This window comes from Paramisgurnus dabryanus, chromosome 24, assembly GCF_030506205.2.
Source record: "Paramisgurnus dabryanus chromosome 24, PD_genome_1.1, whole genome shotgun sequence".
NCBI classification, from domain to species: Eukaryota; Metazoa; Chordata; class Actinopteri; order Cypriniformes; family Cobitidae; genus Paramisgurnus; species Paramisgurnus dabryanus.
The window spans coordinates 28675591-28699344 of record NC_133360.1 but is presented as its reverse complement, the minus strand read 5'-3'; the positions used below and the strand labels follow the sequence as shown (position 1 = coordinate 28699344).

Genomic DNA, 23754 nt, shown 5'->3' with positions numbered 1-23754 from the left:
GTGCCCCGCCTGGAACTCTCTCTGCCCTGTGACGGATTGTTACGAGTGTGAACGGAGGGTGGATGTCCTACAGCCCTGCTGGGTTTCCCACCGCGAGTGCCTGCCTGTTCCTGACGTCACAGAGTGTTTTGCCTTTCACATTTACATTTTCATGAAGACATAGAGTGTTATCTCCTATACATACCTGACATTGTGTTTTCTCATTAAAACCTCTGCATTGGGATTCCTGACTTTTGTGGTTCCTGACAGGACGAACTTGCCAAGATGGATCCCGCGGAGGTTGATGCTCTCCGGTCAGCGCTCGCCCAGCAGGGTTCATGGTTAGGACAACACTCGGCTCGCCTCACCACCACTTCTCAAGAGGTTGAGGGTTTATCAACCCGTCTGAATGACCTTTCCTCTCGGCTTGACCAGGTCAGTCATGATGCCACTCAGCCCAGTCAGTCGTTGCAGACGGAACCTCACGTCACAGCTCCACCTCCATATAACGGCGATCCCGCCTCCTGCCGGGCTTTCCTCTCACAATGCTCTCTGGTTTTTGCCCTCCAGCCCCGCCGCTATGCCTCTGAACGCACCCGGGTTGCGTATGTAATCACCCTTCTGGTTGGCAAGGCGCGCGAGTGGGCTACGGCCGTGTGGGATGCCAGCGACCCTTGCTGTCGGTCTTTTGATGAGTTTAGGGAAGAGATGGAGAAACTCTTTGACCGATCGGTGCGCGGGGACGCCGCTGCAGCTCGCTTGGCTCATCTTGTTCAGGGCAGACTCACAGTTACTGATTATGCTATTGAGTTTAAGACTTTAGCGGCTGCCTGCCACTGGAATGAAGCGGCTCTCCGAGCCCAGTTTGTAGAGGGGTTGTCCGACGATCTGCAGGACGAGATCGCTCTTCATGACCTTCCTCCGTCACTTGATGCCATTATTGATCTCGCTCTCCGGATCGAGGCTCGGAGACTGCTTCGTAATCAGCGACGCTCCATCCGTCAGCGAGTGTTTTCTGAGGAGACCACCACTTCCCCTTCTTCACCTTTACCATCAGCCGAGCCTGAACCCATGCAGCTGGGTCGTTTGCGCCTGTCACAGAGAGAGAGAGAGAGGCGCATACAGAAGGCCCTGTGTTTGTATTGCGGGAAGCCCGGGCATTTTGCAAGGGTCTGCCCGTTAAAAGCCGCTGCCCATCAGTGAGTACGGGAGTCCTGGTGGGCACTTCTTCAAAACTCTCCCCTGTTTCCAGTACCCAACTCCCCGTCATTTTGTCCTTCGCTGGACGTGATCATCCGTCCACTGCCCTTCTCGATTCTGGTGCGGAGGGCAACTTCATTGATGAAGCGCTGGCGCGCGCTTGGGGTGTTCCGGTTGTTCCTCTCCAGTCCCCCTTGGATGTCTGGTCCCTCAAGGGGCAGCAGATGGCGCGGATTACACATTGCACTTCTCCTGTGAGTCTCTCTGTGTCTGGTAATCATTGTGAGGAGATTGTGTTGCACGTCCTTCATGCGTCTCTATCCCCTATTATTTTAGGGCATGGATGGTTAGCGCAACACAATCCTCACGTTGATTGGCAGCATAGTATTATCTTGTCTTGGTCCCAGTCTTGTCATGTGTCATGTCTTGGTTCTGCTGTCTCTGGTTCTGTTCTTTCTCTTCCTCAGGTTCCGGCGGTCGATTTGACCGGAGTCCCGGCTGAGTATGCGGATATCGCTCAGGTGTTTAGTAAAGCCCGGGCCACCTCCCTGCCTCCTCACCGGCCATATGATTGCGCTATTGATCTCCTCCCCGGCACTTCTCCGCCTAAGGGTAGACTTTATTCGTTATCGGGTCCTGAGAGAGAGGCTATGGACCAGTATATTAATGATGCCCTGCGTGCCGGTCTCATTCGTCCCTCCACCTCGCCCGCAGGGGCGGGGTTTTTCTTTGTTGGCAAGAGGGACGGCTCCCTGCGCCCTTGTATTGATTATAGGGGCTTAAATGACATTACGGTTAAGAATAGGTACCCCCTTCCCTTAATGTCTACTGCGTTTGAGCTCCTGCAGGGGGCGCGTTTCTTTACTAAGCTAGATTTACGCAACGCCTATCATCTGGTGCGAATAAGAGAGGGAGATGAATGGAAGACAGCCTTTAACACCCCTACCGGACACTTTGAGTACTGCGTTCTGCCGTTCGGCCTTTGTAACGCCCCCTCTGTCTTCCAGACTCTGGTCAATGATGTGCTGAGAGACATGGTTAACAAGTTTGTCTTTGTGTATATAGATGATATTCTCATCTTTTCTCCCTCTATGCAGGAACACACTCAGCATGTTCGCCGAGTCTTACGCCGGCTGTTAGAAAATAAGTTGTATGTCAAAGCGGAGAAGTGCGAATTCCATCGTAAGTCAGTTTCGTTCCTGGGTTTTGTTGTTGCCCCCGGTGAGATCCGTCCCGACCCTGCCAAGATCAAAGCGGTGGCCGAATGGCCAGTCCCCGACTCCCGTAAGGATTTATTAAGATTTCTGGGTTTCGCCAATTTTTACCGGCGATTTATCAGAAATTATGGTCAGATTGCTCAACCTCTTACTGCTCTCACTTCCACTAAGGAGAGGTTTGTCTGGAATTCCAGTGCTCAGGAGGCCTTTGATATTTTAAAGTCCCGGTTTATCTCTGCTCCTGTTCTCTCTATTCCAGATCCGGCTGCTCAATTTATTGTGGAGGTGGATGCTTCGGATGTCGGGGTAGGCGCCGTTTTATCTCAGCGGTCTGCTAAGGATGGCAAGGTGCATCCCTGTGCCTTTTTCTCCCATCGGTTAAACCCAGCAGAGCGAAATTATGACATAGGCAATCGGGAGCTGCTGGCGGTCAAACTGGCTTTGGGTGAGTGGCGTCACTGGTTAGAGGGGACCTCGGAGCCCTTCCTGGTCTGGACGGATCATAAGAACCTCGAATACATCCGTTCAGCCAGGAGGTTATCTTCTCGGCAGGCTCGTTGGGCGCTCTTCTTTGACAGATTTAACTTCACCCTCTCGTACCGGCCCGGCTCCAAGAATACTAAGCCCGATGCTCTCTCTCGTTTGTTCGAAAGCCCCGGTTCCGCTGGGGACGAAACCATCCTCCCGGAGGGGCGGGTGGTGGGTGCCTTACGCTGGGGAATAGAACAGCGAGTGAGACGGGCCGGCCGGGAGGGGGAAGTGCCAGAAGGGTGTCCAGCGGGTCGATTGTGGGTTCCGAATGCGCTTCGCTCCGAGGTCATCCGGTGGGGTCACGAGTCCAAGTTTGTTTGCCATCCGGGAGTTCGGAGAACGTTGGCGACCGTTCGTCAGCGTTTTTGGTGGCCCTCTATGGGTTCCGATGTCAGACAGTTTGTGTTAGCCTGTCAGGTTTGTGCCCGTAATAAGGCCTCTCATCAAGCCCCTATTGGTCTGCTTAAACCATTACCCATTCCCTCTCGTCCTTGGTCACATATCGCCATCGATTTTGTAACCAATTTGCCTAGTTCTAGGGGAAACACTGTAGTGCTGACCATTGTCGACCGCTTCTCCAAGGCGGCTCACTTTGTCCCTTTGCCCAAATTGCCCACTGCCAAGGAAACCGCCCAGGTTATGATCGAACACGTCTTTCGCTTACATGGTCTGCCCACAGACGTTGTTTCAGATAGGGGTCCTCAGTTTATTTCTCGTTTCTGGCAAGAATTTTGTAGACAAATAGGCTCCACGGCTAGCTTGTCTTCAGGGTATCATCCTCAGACCAACGGGCAATGTGAACGGGCTAACCAAGATTTAGGTAGAGCTCTCCGCTGTCTGACATCACAATATCCGAGCTCCTGGTGCCAACAGTTACCCTGGGTTGAATACGCCCATAATTCTCTCCCTGTTTCTTCCCTTAACATGTCCCCTTTTGAGGCGTCCATGGGGTTTCAGCCCCCTTTATTCCCATCACAGGAACCCGATGCGGTGGTTCCGTCTGCGCTGGCTTTTGTCCGTCGTTGCAAACGCACCTGGAGGAAAGCTAGATTTACATTACGTCAGATTTCCAGACGAACCAAAGCCGCGGCCGACCGTCACCGCAGAACTGCGCCCCGTTTTATCTGTGGGCAGAAGGTATGGCTTTCGTCCAAGGATTTACCTCTCCGTGAGCCTTCTCGCAAGTTGGCTCCACGATTCCTTGGGCCATACAGCATTGTTAAGGTCATTAATCCCGTGACGGTCAGGCTCAGATTGCCCCCAGCTCTCGGTCGGGTCCATCCAGTTTTTCATGTGTCTAAACTGAAGCCTGTGTATTTTTCCCACATTAACCCTGTTCCCTCTGCCCCCACCCCTCCCACCCCTCAGCTTATAGATGGTGCCCCTGTGTATTCGGTTAAGTCGTTACTGGATATGCGTCGCCGGGGTAGGGGATTTCAATATCTCGTTGACTGGGAAGGATATGGTCCGGAGGAGAGGTGTTGGGTACCGGCCCGGGACATCCTGGACCCTGGGCTGATAGAGGATCTCCGCCGGCGACGGGGTGAGCCTCCTCATGGACCGCCCAGTGGCGGTCGTGGGGGGGGAGTCCTGTCATGAATTCGGTCTCATTGGCCGCTTTGTCTTTGTTTCACCATGTGTTGTGTTGTGTTTATGTTTTGACAGCTCCACACGTGCGCGCCTTCCACCTGGTGACCTCATTATCTCTGACTCTTCTCACCGGTGTCCCACACCTGATCCATATTTATTGCCCATCCGGTTTGATTTAAATTCCCCTCGTTTCCTCTGTTCCTTGCAAGTTCGTCTTTGTATGTTCATGCCCGCTAGCCTGGCTAGTTCTAGTCCTGTCGTGTCGAGTAAACTGTGTGTAGTTTTGTTTGGATTATTTACCGTGCTCTCTGCTGCCTTATCCCTTCAGATTCCTCGCCCCACTGTCAGTCTCTCCCGAGTGGTGTGTTCCCCGCCTAGCCTCCACTTACACTCTGTCTGCGGATTCTCTGAGCGCCGACTACATCTAGCGCTGTCCAGCTGCAGTGCGCTCTGCGCGTAATCCTGCGTAAGACTCGGACGCCAGCTGTGCGCTGTCCAGCACTTCTCTCTGCTGAAGACTCAGTCCGCCTCTCTCTCTCTCTCCTGCTGTGCCCCGCCTGGAACTCTCTCTGCCCTGTGACGGATTGTTACGAGTGTGAACGGAGGGTGGATGTCCTACAGCCCTGCTGGGTTTCCCACCGCGAGTGCCTGCCTGTTCCTGACGTCACAGAGTGTTTTGCCTTTCACATTTACATTTTCATGAAGACATAGAGTGTTATCTCCTATACATACCTGACATTGTGTTTTCTCATTAAAACCTCTGCATTGGGATTCCTGACTTTTGTGGTTCCTGACAATGCAGCAATAAAAAAAGAAAAAAGGGCAGTGGACTGATCCAAAAAGTGCACAGGCTATTTTCATTGTACTTCTCCACATTATTGCCCTGAGACACACCTCAGCCTATGAAAGTAAATGGGTGTCTCTGGCTACTGTAGCCCCCTTAACCCTTGTTTCAACAGCATAAAGTGAACAGATGTTATAAAAAAATCCCTTATCAAGGTCTCTTATCTGTAGTTCTGGTTGCCATTTTGCAGAAATGTACCAGATTTGGCCTTTGTACGCAGGCAGTATTTGCAAGTCCCATTTCCAAGACTTTGATGTTTTAACTCTTTCTCCGCCAGCATTTAAAAAAAAGTTGCCAGCCAACGCCAGCATTGTTATGATTTTCACAAAAGTTTAATGCCTTTCAGAAAATGTTCTTCAAATATATAAAATATATATTTAAATATATAAACAAACAATATAAATATATAAACAAACAATATATCAAATGAAAGAACAGACCATCTGCTTTCAAACAAAAAACTGTTTCATCCTACCTTCATTAGTTCTCTTGTAATCACCTCTCAAATATGGTTAGGTTTTTTCAAAAATACCAAATTTTGAGCAAAAAGCTGAGATAATTCCATTTTTGTCAAAGACTTTTGATAGAGATCAGATGCAGAGCGATCTTTAAAACATAGACGGAGTTCTTTCTCTTTCACATGAGGCACTACTTCTGGGTTGTATAAGTTGCGGAAGTCCACCTAGTGGATAATAGCGGTATTGCGGAAAGCCAGAAATTTGCGTCATTGGCAGGGAAGCGTTTTCTCTTAATTGACAAGTTATCTCGTCAATGGCGGGGAAAGAGTTAAGAGAAAACATTTCCCTGCCAATGACGCTTTCCTGGTGAGTTTTTATGGTAATCTGTAATTCTGCTATTATCCACTAGATGTCCATCTTACCCATTTTATAAAAAAATGATGCAAAAACGAATTTATAACAACATTTTAAACCCTGTGTATGTTTTGATAACCGTTCTAAATCTCATCTCTAACTAAATTTCTTTACAAAAATGCAATTATTTCAGCTTTTTGCTAAAATTTTGGTATTTTTTATGAAACCTACACATATCTAACTCATTCCTGCCAGCCTTTTTTTGAAAAGTGAAAATTGAAATTTTTTTGTGATTTTAACAAAAGTTTCACAAAATTCCTTCCAGGAAAATTTTCTTCTATAAATATATAAACATACAAATATATCAAATGAAAGAACAGATCCTCTGCTTTCAATCAAACAAACAAACAAAACAGGAAAAAAACGTTTCATCATATCTATATTTTTTCTCTGCTTATAAACTCTTAATTATGGATATTTTTTTTACATAAAAATTTTTGCAAAAAGCTGAAATAAATGCATTTTTGTGAGTTTTGTTAGAAATCAGATTCAGAACGATGATCAAAACACACAGAGTTTAAAATGAGTAAATAATTTTTTTTGCTTCAGTTTTTTTAGACATTGAGTAAGTGCACCATCAAGTGGATAATCGTGGTATTACAGATTTCCATAAAAACTGGAAACATCAGGAACTCAGGAACATGTTGTTTTTTCACGCAAATGTTTTGTCTTAATTGACAACATAACTTGTCAGTGAGTGCGTTTACAGGCACAGAATAAGCGGATAACTATCAAAAATCTGCTTATTATAGAAAACTGTTTTCATGCGTTTACATGTAAATCAATAAACCGGCTATGCAGACAACTGCATTTACATGGGCTGGCAGTGACGTCACCACCTATAGTACATAATAGTCGATCAAAAAGCCAACGGCATATCTGTCTTAAGCTGTACTTTTGTATCTCTCCTCGTGTCTGCAGAACCTGTAAATGTAACATGAGCTTCTATTTTCACAGTTTCTCTGCCAACTGCTTTTGTCGAGCGGAGACTTTTATGCGTTACCTTGCGCTTACTTCCGCGTGTGACGTTTATCTTTCATACGCGGAGACATGCGCACATGGACAAAACCGTGAGAAAGCTGGTTACGGTGTTTACATGCCACGTGAAATCGGCGTAATGAGCAAAAAACTACATGTGCCGATCGTTTTTTTAGGGGCTTTCCCCGATTAAAGAAAACCGCTTTACGCGTTTACATGACCCCACGTGTTATCAGTTTATTAAGCATAATCAGCATAAGACTGTGCATGTAAACGCACTCAGTGGCAGGGAAAGAGTTAAGAGTTTATAATAAGAGAACAAATGTAGATATGATAAAACTTTTTTGTTTGTTTGTTTGTTTGTTTGAAAGCAGAGGGTCTGTTCTTTCATTTTATATATTTGTATGTTTATATATTTTTAGAAGAAAATTTTCCTGGAAGGCATTTTTTAAAAAGTTTAAAGAGGCAATTAGTAGGATTTACCCCCATCTAGTGGTGAAATTGTATTTTGCATTTAAACAAATAGTTCTCTCTAGCGCCTCGCCTTTCCAAATGCGTGGTGCAACTACGGTAGCCCTTATGTAGTCACTGATCTCCTTGTCCGATGCAGCTAGTTCACGTGTTATGAATAAATACGCGTTGTGAAAACACGTTGGTAGGCTAGTGCTTTTTGTCCCTCTCTGCTATTATAGTTTATCAATACGGCGGAACGATATGGAAGCCTCCTTGGACTTACCCGTTCAATGTAAGTAAAGAGAAGAAACAAAAAGCTTACAAAGAAAAGTCAGATCACTGGCAGAGGTCATTTGACACCAACGAGGACATATTTATGAATAAAGACATTGATTTTGATTAATAAAACCCTTAAAACCCTACTTACTGGCGAGGAATGAGTTAAAACCGATCTTGGTCTTAACCATGAGATCAGCTTTAGTGTTTTGATATAAATACAGAGGTTCTGCAGAATAATTATTGAAGAAAGTATCCTGACCTGATTTGTTTGCCCTCTCTCAGGTCATACAGAGAGAAGAAAATGTCTGTGTCTTCACCAATGGTGTTGTACGTGAAGCTCTTCAGGTTGACTAAAAGATGATGCGGCACAGGCATCCGACACGAGTCGCCGTGTCTCTGTCTTCCGCCATCCTGAAAAACACAACATATGGCATAAATAACACAACACCAGCATAACACTAACATTAACAAAACACCTACATAACATCAACATAAAAAACAAAACACAAGAGAACAACATCAACAAAACATCAACAAAACATCAACAAAACATCAGCAGTATATCAACATATCATCAACATAACAAAACATCAACTTAATTCTATCAAATCAAATTTCTTTATTAGGAAAGCCAATAATACACCTCACATATAAATGATTTGATTTATTTTTCTGCTCCATATTAAATCCCACATTTTAAAAATACAGTAACAGAAGTATGAGTGTTTTTACATGTGTGTAAGTGTAAAAGGTCATGACTAACACAAAGTGAACAAGGTGTTCAGATAACCTGTCACATTTTAGCCTATGGTTAAGTGTGACCTATACATAAATCTGCGTGTGTTAACATGTCAAAGACTTTTTAATGTTTCTGACAACTCAAATTCTACCAAACATGACAAACATACCTGGGATGTGCTCTGCTGGACACTGTGTCTGCTGGATAGGTGCTATCAGTCCAAAAAAAGACACACAGAAAGAAACAGAGAGAGATTTTGGTCATATTTTGGCCAAACCGAGACTTAAATAGATGCAATGGGTAAATATGGAGCATATTGGCTGTGCCGTACCATAATTCTCTGGTAGTATTAACTGTATTATACAGCATTAACATTGCATCAAACAAATATGCATTAACAGTCATAGTCTTTTTATTTATTTACAATGAGACCATTGGAAATCACCTAATCATTTCAGCTGATAGGCCACATAGAATGGTGTCTTTCATTATATAACAATGTAAATATTGTAATTCCTTCAAAGGACTGTGAATGAAAATTGGAAAATTGAAATAAAAACATTTATGTTAAAATTGTAAACATGGTCCCTTCAATAATAATAATAATAACAATAATGATAATAAAAACAACAATAATGACAATAATAATTATAGCAATGATAATGATGACGATGATGATGACGACGATGATGATGATGATAATAATAATAAAAAAAATAATAATAATAATAATAATAATACAAATAACAATAATGATGATGATGATGATGATAATAATATAATAATAATAATACAAATAACAATAATGATGATGATGATGATGATGATAATAATAATAATAATAATAATAATAATAATAATAATAATAATAATAATAATAATAATAATACAAATAACAATAATGATGATGATGATGATGATAATAAAAAATAATAATAATAATAATAATAATAATAATAATAATAATAATAATAATACAAATAACAATAATGATGATGATAATAATAATAATGACAATAATAATAATAATAATAATAATAATAATAATACAAATAACAATAATGATGATGATGATGATGATAATAATATAATAATAATAATACAAATAACAATGATGATGATGATGATGATGATGATGATAATAATAATAATAATTATACAAATAACAATAATGATGATGATGATGATGATGATAATAATATAATAATAATAATACAAATAACAATGATGATGATGATGATGATGATGATGATAATAATAATAATACAAATAACAATAATGATGATGATGATGATAATAATAATAATAATAATGACAATAATAATAATAATAATAATAATAATAAGTAAAATAATAAAAATAATAAATATAATGATAATGATGAAAATGAAAATAATGATGATAATAATAATAATAATTATTATTATTTTAACAATAATAACAATTATAATAATGATAATAATTATTACAATAATACTATCAGCCACAAAACATGATTATGATTTCATGGGTCTTTAAAAAAATATAATTCCTTTGGGAAATGTAAGATCAGCAGAATTTGAAAAGCTTGAGAGGGACATAAATGTTATATTTCAGTCTCGCAGATGTATACAGACTTCACTTGTGTGTTTTAAAGAGCATGCCTAAAGCCTGAAACTTGTTTTCAAGAATGCTCACATAAAATAACGTCACATTATGTTCATTCATTTTTAGTTCCAGGCCTTTGAAAATAAAAGTCACACCAAATTTTCAGTGCAGCATCTGTAATTCAGTAAATAGAAGATTTGCTGAAGGGGTAGAATATTTTTACACAGAAGCCTTATCTCGGGAGATAATATGAAATCTAGATTATCCAGACACTGTCAGCACCATACAAAGCCAAAAACACATGCTCATAATCACATATGCTGAAACACACACATCGTGCCCTGAAGCCTGACTTATGAGTCTATGTCTGTAAGATTCCAATGTTTTTCACTGCGACTAGAATAAATTACACACAATTTATGAATGCAACAAAGGTAGGGGATTATGCAAAACAGACTAATGTAAATATACAGCAACCAATCAGAACTTGCTGGTCTTCTCAGTGTAAATACTCCTTGATGCACTTAACTTTAAACAACTTGAATTGATAAGTCATTTAAACTTTTTTGACTAGTTAGAAGTTGCTATAAATAATAAAAATAAAGTTGTAAGAACTTAAGCCCATTCAACATGATTATTATTTTATTTATCCCAACTTCTCACTAGTCAAAAAAGTTTTAATGACTTGTTTAGTAAGTACAAGAAGGTTTTTACAGTGTTCTATTCAAATACTGTTGTTAGATGGTACAAATTATAGTGTTTACAATGAGCAAAATTAATGTCTATATTAAAACAATGGTTGCTTACTGTCCCATGGTCCTTGGATATTCAATCTTATGGGATTTTTAACCCTTGTTTATTATTTTATCTTTCAATAGGCAAATATCGAAAATACTAATTGCTTAACTCATTCCCTGCCAGCCTATTTTTTTTAAGTTGCCTGCCAGCATTTTTTGTGATTTTCACAAAAGTTTTACAAAATGCCTTCCAGGAATTTTTTTTCTAAAGAAATATAAACATACAAATATATCAAATGAAATTGAATAAACAAACAAACAAAATGGATAAAAAAACGTTTGATCCTATCTATATTTTTTTCTCTGTTTATAAACTCTTAATTATTTTTTTTTTCTTAAATATTTTTTAGCAAAAAGCTAAAATAATTGCATTTTTGTTTAAAATTAGTAAATAACTTTTTGCTTCAGTTTTTTATAAATTAGGTGCCATCTAGTGGATAATTGCGGTATTACAGATTAACAATTAAAAATTCATCAGGAACACGTTTTTTTAATGCAAATGTTTTCTCTTAATTGCCGAGATAACTCCTCAATGGCGGGGAAAGAGTTTAATATGGGTATTGTTCGTAAAAAATACACATTTTTTAGCAAAAAGCTGAAATAATTTGTATTATTTTTATTGAAGGAATTTTGTTAGAGATCAGATTCAGAGCGATTATCAAAACATACACAGAGTTTAAAATTAGTAAATATTTTTTCTTCAGTTTTTTATAAATAAGGTATTTTATCCATCTAGTGGATAATCACAGTATTACAGATTTCTCAACGGGATCACGATTTTTCAGCCCTCCCTCGAGTCTCTGGCCCTTTCCCGGGCCGAGATACGGCGGATCGTCGCGGAATTTTCGCTCGTCCGGAGCTCCGGCGCCTCTAGCGTGGTAGGCAAATGTTTTCTCGTAATTGACGAGATAACTCGTCAATGGTGGGGAAAGAGTTAAAAGTAACAACACCCATCAATAATGATATTGTACTTTTATGCAGGTGATATGCTAGGACTTTGCTCAAACCCTTTGATCTTAAGTATGAGCAATAGAAACAGTAAGGGACAATAAGTAGGATTTACCCCCATCTAGTGGTGAAATTGTAATTTGCATTCAAACGAATAGTGCTCTCTAGCGCCTCGCTTTACCAAATGCATGTTGCAACTACGGTAGCCTTTATGTACTCACAGCTGGTTCACGTGTTCTGAATGAAAACGCGTTGTGGAAACACGTTGGTAGGCTAGTGCTTTTTGTCCCTCTCTGCTATTATAGTTTATCAATACGGCAGAACGACATGTTAGCCTCCTTGGACTTACCCGTTCAATGTAAGTAAAGAGAAGAAATTAATCAAGAAATAATGATTAATAAAACACTTAAAATCCTACTTACAGTCCCTTTAACAAACACATTAAAGGGACTGTAAAATCATTTTATTTATTATAACATGATTAAGCTAAATAACACATGCAATACATCTACATGATCATAGTATAAAGACTAAAAGTATGTCGAAAGAGACAATAAGAAAAGGAATAAGTGCCTTATTTGCGAAGCGGATAGAGGAATTCAAGCCTAACTGAGAAATGTGGAAAAACAAATATCTTTCCTTCTGTTCTCACTCTCACCATCAGGGAGGATGAACGAGTGCCTGGCAGGACTCATTAATGGAAAATAACCCTGACAAACATCTTTGACAGAATTCACAGCTCTGCTATGATGCTCCACTGTAAGAGTCCCTGACTGCATTCATGTTTATCTAACATGTAAAATAAAGACTTTACATTTCTTATGTCGTGATGATTTCTGGATACATCTCAATAAGTCCAAAAAATATTCAATTATCAATCCTTGCAGTGAATGTCAATCCGTTCACAGGTACTGAAATAACTTCTCTGTTGCATTTGGACTTAAAAATGGTATATTTGTCACCCGTGATGTCAGACTTAACTAAGTGGATAGCACTCTGCCTACATAGGCATCAGTGTAAAAAGTGGAGAGCTTTTCATAGCTCATAGGGAAAGGTCCTTGTGTGAAGCACAAAAGATGCTCGACTAACAATCCATTCTAATGGTTTCCTGCAACTATGGTACTAAAAAATGGCATGTTACTTCAAAAAAGCATACATTCATGATATATGTGCCCAAGGTGAACCACATATATCACACTACATGCGTTGTCCCAAAACGGACACATCACTGTTATTATTGGAACAACACATTTATTTTTATTTTTAACACAACTTGTGTCCGAATTCACTTTTGATAGTTTAACGATAGGAAAAGTGGTCTATGCGCCTGGTGCACAGTCTAAAAGGGTTGCTCCTATTCTCGTAATGAGTAATGGGTGTGTTTTGGGCGTAATGTTGTTAATAAATGTGCAGCACAATGTTTTGTACATGTATCTGTTAGAGCTTTCTCTGATATTTCAGCGCAATTGATGAAATAAGCTCACGCAACGTTCACATGATCACAAAATGAAACTAATGAAAGACGCGGATAGCAGCCACTTTTATCAATAAAAGCCTAAGGGTCGTACTAAACACTGTGGGTTCGCGCTAAAATTTAGGTCTGATGTAAAAAAATTTGCTCGGTACATCACATTTGATCAATAGGGAGAGAGTGGGCGGTCTTTTTTGGCTGCTCGAACACATTCGACCACATGAGCGTTTACACCACAAAAGCAATCCGGTCGAAACTGTTTTTGACTGCCTCTGAATATGATCGAAAGTAGACGAAGTTAAACCTTTTTACACCTCGTTTACACCTGTGTTTAGCGTCGTCCACTTGTGATCTGAATGACAAAAACACATCTTAACCCTTTTCCTGCCATTGATGAGTTATCTCGAGTTACATTTAGTTTATTCTTCACAATCAGCAACTATTTAGCCCTACATCAACCTTTCTCAAAAATCACAGGATTACATTCAACTGTTACATTTAAAACCTCCCAAAATAATGAAATTGTTCATGAGTTTGACATGAAAACAGATATAGAAAAGTGTGTGTGCATGAACAGGGCACATCTTACTGCAAAACCAGTTAGGGATTTAATTGAATCTATCTTTTGGTTCCCTGAAGACAATTCAGCAGCAACTTCTGAGAAAACTAAAGGTCTTGCGTCTCTGCAGCTTCAATGATCTCCAGTGCCTGAGGGCAAGCAGAAGTCTTCTCAAATTTTTCTTCTTTCAGAAGCTTCTCCTTTCTTTTTTGGTATTTGTGTAAAGCTCCTCCACCTCCTACATACTGAGCTGTACAAATCTCTCTGACCCCAACATTTGGATAGTGCACTTAAAACTCAAAACCAGATTCAGCTCTATGCTTTTCCATTCTTTATCTGAATTTGCTAACTTTTTAGATTTCCATTACTTCTCTTTAATTTGAGCCGTTTTCTAACTTTTAACGTCGGCCGATAAAAAATGTGATGGTGAAACATTACACCTTGTGATCAACAGGTAAAATACTCTGCAGGTCCTCCAGATAAAGAGCCAAAGCTTCTGCAGGACAACACTGACCAGTCCAAATAATGACCCATCCTATACACCAAGAACCAAACTGCCTAAAAATATCGCATCTGCACTTGTCATTTTAAGGACAATTAATCCTTTCATCTTTTAAAATGACAGGTGAGCTGTGAAATTATTTGGTCCCCAATGTAATATTAACCAAATGTAATCTGCCTTAATAAAATTATTTTAGTTACAGACCAGTAGGTCTGTTTTGTTCCCACTCCATGTCATGAGTCATGTTAAGATGTAAAGCTTTAAATGCATCTCTGATTTAAGATCTAGAAGAGCTTTAAAGGTATGTTTTAAAACACTGATTCAATTTAAAATACACAAATTTGACTCAAAATGCACACTGATATGATTAAAAACGCACACTGATTCGATTCAAAATACACAATGATTTGATTCAAAATACACACTGATTCGATTCAAAATACACAATGATTTGATTCAAAATACACACTGATTCGATTCAAAATACACAATGGTTTGATTCAAAATACACACTGATTCAATATGCACAATGATTTGATTTAAATTATACACTGAATCGATAAAAAACGATGATTTGATTCAAAATACACACTGATTCAATAAAAAACACACACTGATTCGATTTAAAATGCACAATGATATGATTTAAATTACACACTGTTTCGATAAAAAAAAAACATTGATTCGATTCACAATACACACTGATTCAATAAAAAAAACGCACACTGATTTGATTAAAAACGCCCTTGTTCGATTCAAAATGCACAATGATTTGATTCAAATTACGCACTGATTCAATAAAAAAAATAATTAGATGTAAAATACACACTGATTTGATAAAAAACGCACTATGATTTGATTAAAAACGCACACTGATTTGATAAAAAACGCACACTGACTTGATTCAAAAGGCACACTGATTCGATAAAAAAAACGCACACTGATTTGATTAAAAATGCAAAAATTTTTGATTCAAAATACACACTGATTCGATAACAAAAACAATGATTTGATTCAAAACACACACCGATTCGATTCTAAATACACAATGATTTGATTCAAAATACACACTGATTCGATAAAAAAACAATTATTTGATTCAAAATACACTTATTTGATTTAAAATACACAGCTTAGACTTAAAATACATACCTTTTCTATCAAAATACGCAATGATTCAATTCAAAACACACAATGATGCGATTCAAAAACACATTGATTTAATTCGAATAAAATATTTACTCATTTGTTTCCATCACTACTCAAACATTTTGTAAAGAAAAAAGAACAATTTAACATATTATTTCAATGCATTCTTTGGCACCTTTAACTCTTTCCCCGCCATTGACGAGATAACTCGTCAATTAAGAAAAACGCTTCCCTGCCAATGACGAATGAATTTCCGTCTTTCCGCAATACCGCTATTATCCACCAGGTGGCCCACTTCCACAACTTATACAACCCAGAAGTAGTGCCTCACGTGAAAGAGAAAGAACTCCGTGTATGTTTTGATCATCATTCTGAATCTGATCTCTATTAAAAGTCCTTCACAAAAATGGAATTATCTCAGCTTTTTGCTCAAATGTAGGTGTTTTTGAAGAAACCTACCCATATTTGAGAGGTGATAAAAAGAGAAATGATAAAGGTAGGATGAAACATTTTTTTTTTCGTTTGAAAGCAGAGGGTCTGTTCTTTCATTTGATATATTGTATGTTTATATATTTAAAAAAGAACATTTTCTGGAAGGCATTAAATTTTGTGAAAATCATTAAAAATGCTGTTGCTGGCTGACAACTTTTTGTTAAACGCTGGCAGCGAAAGAGTTAAAAAAAAATGTAAAAATTACTTTCTTTGTTTTTAGTGAATAAAAATCATTATGTACTTTTATATTTCTATTATTAAAAATTTAAATAAAACATTTGTTTAATACATGGGTGTATTTTACTGTCATTTAAATTTAATCTATTTACAAGAGTGGTTAAAAAGATGGTTAAGTTATTTAAGAGTAAATATATAAATATTGGCAAATGAGAATCCACTGTACTTGTTCAGCTAAATTTCACACCATTATTAATTTAGCTGCAGAATAAAAATAACACCAACAGTCAGTTTTATTCTATGTCAAGTGAAGTAAGTTTTTCACGGTGCTCCAGTATAAAGCTTTTCTAATTGCAGATGGTGCGATAAGCAAACACACCATTTTTTTACATTCATTAAATAATTGGAATCCATTTGCAAGGCTTTTACCCGACACTATCTGTGCAAAAAAAAAAAAAAACCACAGAAGTAAATATAGAGCCTTCCGTGCAAAATATTGTAGAGTAGGCTGAGATCCCACACGTAACCAGACACAGTGTTTAAAAAATATACATGCAATTGAAAAGCACCTGTTACAAACATATGTCAGAGCAAAACCTGTTGGTTTAAAATGGCTATAATCACTTTATAAAGAAATAAGCTGAGATGCTGAGAATGAAGTACAGTAAAAACATTGAGATTTAATAAAGAAGTGATAAACAATATATATATATTTTTTTTTCTCCAAAAAATGGAAATGGAAAATAGCTATTACTTTCAGTAGTGTATTTCATCTTAGCAGAAATGTAACTGTTCAATAAAGCTGAACTCATACCATTGGGCTTTCACAGAAACAGAATATGGAAATGATTCATACTGATAAGCCATCATAAGAAAATCCCCTTTAACGTAGCGTTAATAAAAACATTTTTTGCTTTATAATGGTTAAGCTTTTTCTACGGGTGGGTAACATCTGTCATATAAGTCGATATTCTGCACATATTCCAAAAATAATTAGAGAAAACCATTAACCATTAAATAAATTTCCGTTCTCGTCTACATTGATGACTCACCTATATTAATAGACAGTTTTACATAACCTGCAGTAGTCAAAGTAACACATACACTAGAAAATATGAAAAAAAAACACGTCTATTATTTTTTAGAATGGCCAAAATAATTACAAATCCATCACAATTTTCCGTGAAATTCGTTTCATGGTGAACAAAATAAAATTATTTTATTTTTTCACGAACAAAATTGTATTTCTTATTGCAGACAAATATTTCAGAATATGATTCAGCAAACGCATTGTGTTTTATTTCAGCATCCTACTTGTTTACAACCATCAGATAAACATCTGTTAAAAAGCCAATTCACATGATTTGAAACTAAAATGGGTTACGTTGTGATAAACAGATGCTTAAAAAAAATGACCAGACAAAACCACTCACATAGATCGGTACGTGTGCTGTAGCACGTTTGAATGAAATTGGAGTACTTACCATTTTGTAGAGGTCTGAAACACTTATCTGGTCTGCGTCGACCATTTCGAACTCCTTCCTGGGCACCAGATCCAAGCCTAAGTGTCTGTTGGGCAAAGAGAGAGAGAAAATAACATTGATTTCTCGAGTTCAAAATACTTAACGTGTCTGCATATACTCAGAGTGTTAGTAAATAAAACGTCACGTCCACCTGTCATAGCGACTGTTATGCATTCACTGGCATGTTACTATGTGTTAAAATCTAATGCGATATATGTTAAGAAAATGTGACGCAATAAAATGTGCATGTAAAGTTTTCACAGTGGTTTCCAAACGCTATCTCTGGTTTATCTACTAAATGCATTTGGTGTTAATGTCAAGATGATCATATGGTTAAGTAGGAGAGAGATGCTAGGATTCACAGCTGTCGTAGCACAGAGATGGAAACAGGTGTCACCCTCCCAACCCAACCATTAAAGCTTGCAGCGACAGTCTCTCAACAAAATGTAAACATCGCTTCTCATTTTACATAGACATAAACAAACTGCATTGATGTTTAAACACAGCTTAAATAAGTTAAGGTTGGTCAGCACCTAAATACTGTATGTTAATGTTATCAGCACTGTAACATTTTAATACCTTTGTCGCATTTCTGTGTGGCTGTTTACAAATATAAGAGTACACATTTACAAACTTATTTACATATTAAAACTTAAAATATGTTAAATCAAATAAAAATACATTTGCACCAATGGTTAAACTAGTACACGTAAAAAATGCTGGCTTATTTTTAACCCAGCGTTGGGTCAAAAATGGTCAAGCCCAACCGTTGGGTTAAAGTCGAAATTAAATTGAAATGAAAAACTGTAATATTGCTTTATTTTTTTATTTTTTTACAAATGACTTTTCTGTGAACTTCAATATTTTTTTAAAATGTATGTGCTCTCACAATCTTCATTCAAAAATACAAATCTCTCTTTACTTCCAGTCATATGATATGGAACGTGGACAAGGTCCAGGAAAAGTTCGCAGCAATTAGCGATTAGCGACATGACATTAGCATGGTGTACACACTTTTCATATGCGGAGGGCGGAGGCACAGAGCAGGGAGCAAAACAATGCTCTGTATTTGTCATACTGTACGTCAATATGAGAAGTGCGTACACTACGTTGCTACTCTTTCCTGAATACGGAGGAGTCTACGATGGCGGCATTATCAGAAGCTAGTTATTTTCATTTGTAAAGTTTTAAATATGTATATTTCTCTTACAAAATCGCATCGATTACCCTTAAAAGGCATTTATTTATTCCCCTGGAGCCTTGTGGATTACTTTTGCGAAGGATGGATGCACAGTCTTTGGACTTGAAGGAGCGGACCCCATATTCATTTATTATAAAGTTGAAAGAGCTAGGAAATTTTCAAAAATACCTGAATGTGTTGGTATGAAAAAGGATGGACATATGTAACTCAGGTGGGTTCAGGGTGAGTAAATCATGCAGTAATTTTCACTTTTGGCCAAACTATACCTTTAATAAGACTCAATAGCATAACTCTCTTCAACTCCTAAGATGACAAAATGTTATACAAATAATAACACTTTTGCTGGATCTAGATCAGTGGTCTCCAACATGGTCTGTGAGTTGCCCGCCAATGCATATTATATAAATAGCCTTAATTTTAATATTTATTTATTGCATATTTTTATATTAGGTTGGCTTCTTTTATGTATTTCTTTTATGTATGGATTTCTAAGTGGGCTATTGACACAAAATTTCCACCAGATGTAGCCATCAGGCCCTATTAAATTCATACAAAAAAATCAGAACATTTAAGTATACAAGTTGAGTCATAATAAATAAAGTGAAATGACACAGGGAATAAGTATTGAACACATGAAGAGAACAAGGTGCAAAATGGCATAGAAAGCCAGGAGATCACCTGAAATCTGTCAGTATTGAGAGAGAAACCCTGGCCCCCAATAGCCCACTTAGAAATCCCTCTAAATATACTATAAAAATGCTGATGTGTCAAATCAACAAGTAAAATAAAATTTAAATCTAAAAAAGTTTGATATAGACTATATCAAAAAAGTAGTTTTTTCCATTGTGGTAGCCTTTGCTCACAAAAAGGTTGGAGACCCCTTATCTAGATAAACTAGATGTGCACTTGTTATGAGTACTGCATGCCCATGCAAAACTCACAGCCTTAGTTTTGAGATGTGGACGGTTGCTACTGCAAGATGCTATTTGCCATCCCAAGCCGAAGGAAACCCATAACGCTGCATGCCAAAAGATTGAAGATCACCTCAAGAGAAAATTGATATCCCATATACACTGAGGTATAATGAAAGACATTATTAGATTGTTTGAAAAACACTGGAGATGCTTTTCAACTCATCCTTTATGTATTTATGGAGGTAAGCACTTTGTCTGTAAGTGATGCTGTCTCAAATCCATCTCATCCCATTTACTCAATTATCTCCGGTTTGCTGATCTGAAGACCTGGCAGTGATCTATTCCTGAAAGCTCAGGACCACAAAGTGCCTCATCACAGAAGTGAATCTTTATGTGACCTTGAAAGCGCACATGGAGCATCTTACCTTAAAGGGATTGTTGCTTCGGATTACTTGCTGCTCAATCATTTCTATAAGAGGTGAACCCAATGACTATTATTTCGGAGGTCACGTTCGGTAAGTTGCTTTTACATTGTTGTAGAAATTTTTACAGTAAGAATCTTCTACTTTGAAACTGCAGAACTGTTATTGGATTTTAGCATGAAATCTATTTTTAATACTCCATTGAATAGCTTATCAATGTTATCTTGTGCAAGAAATTTAAAGCTTCAATCCTTAATTTTTGCCTCTTTATCGCCATCTCTGTTTAAAACATAAAATTGCAGGTTTTTGGACATATTTATGTCTATTGTAAAATCCGACTGAACTTGTAAATCAATATTTTAAAGGAACACGCCAACTTTTTGGGACTTTAGCTTATTGACCGTATCCCCCAGAATTAGATATGCACATACATACCTTTTTCATCTCTGTAACTTCTCTGTGCTGTAACTCTGTCTGACACACACACCGCTAGCCTAGCTTAGCACAAAGACTGGAAGTTAATGGCTCCAGCTAGCATAAAGCCGTCATGTTCCTTTAAGCCTACCACTGTGAATCGTGAGATGTTTAACTCTTTCCCCACCATTGATGAGTTATCTCGTTAATTAAGAAAAAAACATTTGCATAAAAAAGACGTGTTTCTGAAGAATTTTATGTTAATCTGCAATACCGCGATTATCCACTAGATTACCCAATTTATGAAAACTGAAGCCAAAACATTATTTATTAATTTTAAACTCTGTGTATGTTTTGATAATCGTTCAGAATCTGATCTCTAACAAAATGCTTTCACAAAAAATGCAATTATTTCATCTTTTTGCTAAAAAAAATTGTATTTTTAAAGAAAAATACCCATATTTAAGAGTTTATAAGCAGAGAAAAACTATATATAGGATGAAACGTTTTTTCCCCAGTTTGTTTGTTTGTTGTTTGTTTGAAAGCAGAGGCTCTGTTCTTTCATTTGATATGTTTGTATGTTTATATTTTTTTAGAAGAAAATTTTCCTAGAAGGCATTTTGTGAAAACCACAAAAAATGCTGGCAGGCAACTTTTCAAAAAAAAAGGCTGGCGGGGAATGAGTTAACACTGATAGTTTAAATTGTTTATTTGCTATATATTCTAAGCTTTTGAAAGTTCATATGCTAGCATTACACCCTGTTTGTGGAAAATAAACCACTAAAAAGTTGAAATAATGATGAAACAAGTGTAAATATTGACACAAAGTCAAAAAGCTTTAAAAAAAAATCACATTATAATGTGGTTTAAACTGTGTAGGTTAAAAATGGGGGCGGTATCCTGCTTTTTGGGCAAAAAAAATATCTATTAACTCTTAAAACGACAAACCTTCCTCCACGAGTTCTGCTATCTTTACCGTCTACGTTTGATATAATTCACAATAACCAGCCAGTGAATGACTGTATGTTCTTGTTCTCCTAATTTCTTCGCCGAGCCAGGCCAAGTCTATCTAAGAGGTGGAGGAGTCTGCGGCCATCCATCTCTAGCTTTTCAGCTCGGCTGACTCTGTACTCCCTCGGCCTCTAGCACCTTTTTAAACGCTGGCAGATCTCCACGTCCCTATAGTGCCTATTTAAACACTCCTCAATTGAGTGAAGTGCGCTAGAGCTGGACGTTAACCGCATTTAAGTAAACGGTCAAGTGTTCAATGGCTTGTGAAGATCGCCTGACATATTTTGTCTACAGCAGTACAGCATGGGTGGAATCAAGAAGGTGGAATCTGTAATAAGTGAAGTATGCTCTCCTAAGCACCTCCATTCATCTCAATGCCAGCTGCTTTGGCTCTGACACTTGAACACCATTAAAACAGCCAGCAAACACATTAGCCAACATAATCGCATGCGTATTTTACGAGGTGGATATGTACGTTTTGTACGATTTGCTTTCGCTCATGTGACGTTGGATTTAGGGCGTGGTTAGAGGTGGGGTATAATCATTGGTTTTTATTAATAGTCACCATTTTGGCATGCAGCATTGTTATGGGTCCTTTTGGCTCGGGATGGCAAATAGCAGCTTAGCAACCACCCTAGCAACCAGTTATGAAGTACCTTGGAGTTATGCCGTGAAAATGTTGACAACCATTTTTTATATCAAGTTTTTAACCTTGTTGGTTCCATAAAATGTGTTTTTTTTAGGACATCCTCTTAGATATAAAAGATGACCGTGACTCACTCATTGCCCCAGTCCAGTCGTACGGTGATGTGTCGCTTGACTTCTCGGACCTGATCTTGGGTCAGGTGACCCGAAAGCAGTTGTCTCCTTAGATCAATCAACTCGTTCATCACGTGACGGAGCTTGTAGAAGAGGTCGACTTTATGCTTCTGTAAAGAAGAACACAAAGAGAGCAGCGATGACATCAGCGGTTCAGTATATAATATCTTGATATTACATTTACATTTATATGACATTTATATGGCATACAGTGCAGTAAACATTTGATCAGTATTTGTATGCCCTGGGAATCAAACCAATGACCTTTTGTGCAACTAACACAATGCACGATAAGTTAAGTTAAAGGAACATAACTTGAAAATGTATTGGTCCCTCAGCAACAGCAAATTGCCCAGAACCTAAGGCGGCAAAACAACCGGCGCTCCTGTGCTTCTGTCGTACTCCAAAGCTGCCTTTTTGGGGGCCCTAAGTTGGTTATTGCCTTTATTTATAATGGGAATCACATAACTCTCATTTTCATATTGCAGAAACAAACCTACTATGAGATACAACAAGCACAATCTGCTCATCCCAGCACTTGCATGTGTGATTGTATTTTTGCGTGCTGGGAAGAGGTGGAGTCTTTTTCGCTTGTAAAGTAGCCTATATTTGTGCCCTAGAGAGGATGATTGTCCGTGTCCAAATATTATTCTGCATGCATACTCACACATCTCTCACTCGCGCGTGCTTTATATGTGGCTTAGATTTGGGTTTTAATAAACGCAACATACTTTCGAAGCTATGCTTACCGCGCCCCTTGATAATAACCCTGTAGACCCCAGTTTGAGAACCATCAACTGCCTTAACTCATTCCTCGCCAGCCACTTTTTGAAAAGTTGCCCGGAAGCATTTTTTGTGATTTTCACAAAATGCCTTCCAAGAATATTTTCTTCTAAAAATATATAAACATACAAATATATCAAATAAAAGAACAAATCATCTGCTTTCAATCAAACAATAAACAAACAAACAAAACATTCATTTTTTTTCTCTGCTTATAAACTCTTACATATGGATAATTTTATAAAAAAAGAAAACAAATGCAAAAAGCTGAAATAGTTGCATTTTTGTTAAGGAATTTTGTTA

The 23754-nt window shown here is 38.0% G+C and overlaps 1 protein-coding gene across 11 annotated transcripts in view; it reads right to left on the bottom strand.

Moving 5' to 3' along the window:
* Positions 1-23754, bottom strand: part of dock3 (dedicator of cytokinesis 3) — a 185198-nt gene that overhangs the window by 56532 nt on the left and 104912 nt on the right. For all 11 annotated transcript variants that reach the window (XR_010529355.1, XM_065259814.2, XM_065259819.2 and 8 more), the window contains 4 exons: positions 22630-22778; positions 17849-17933; positions 8852-8893; positions 8203-8354 (listed from right to left, as the gene is read on the bottom strand). Coding sequence is in view for 10 of the 11 variants with exons in the window: in XM_065259814.2 (XP_065115886.1) it covers positions 8203-8354; positions 8852-8893; positions 17849-17933; positions 22630-22778 (428 nt within the window). In the remaining variant the exon portion in view is untranslated. The remainder of the gene's footprint in view (positions 1-8202; positions 8355-8851; positions 8894-17848; positions 17934-22629; positions 22779-23754) is intronic.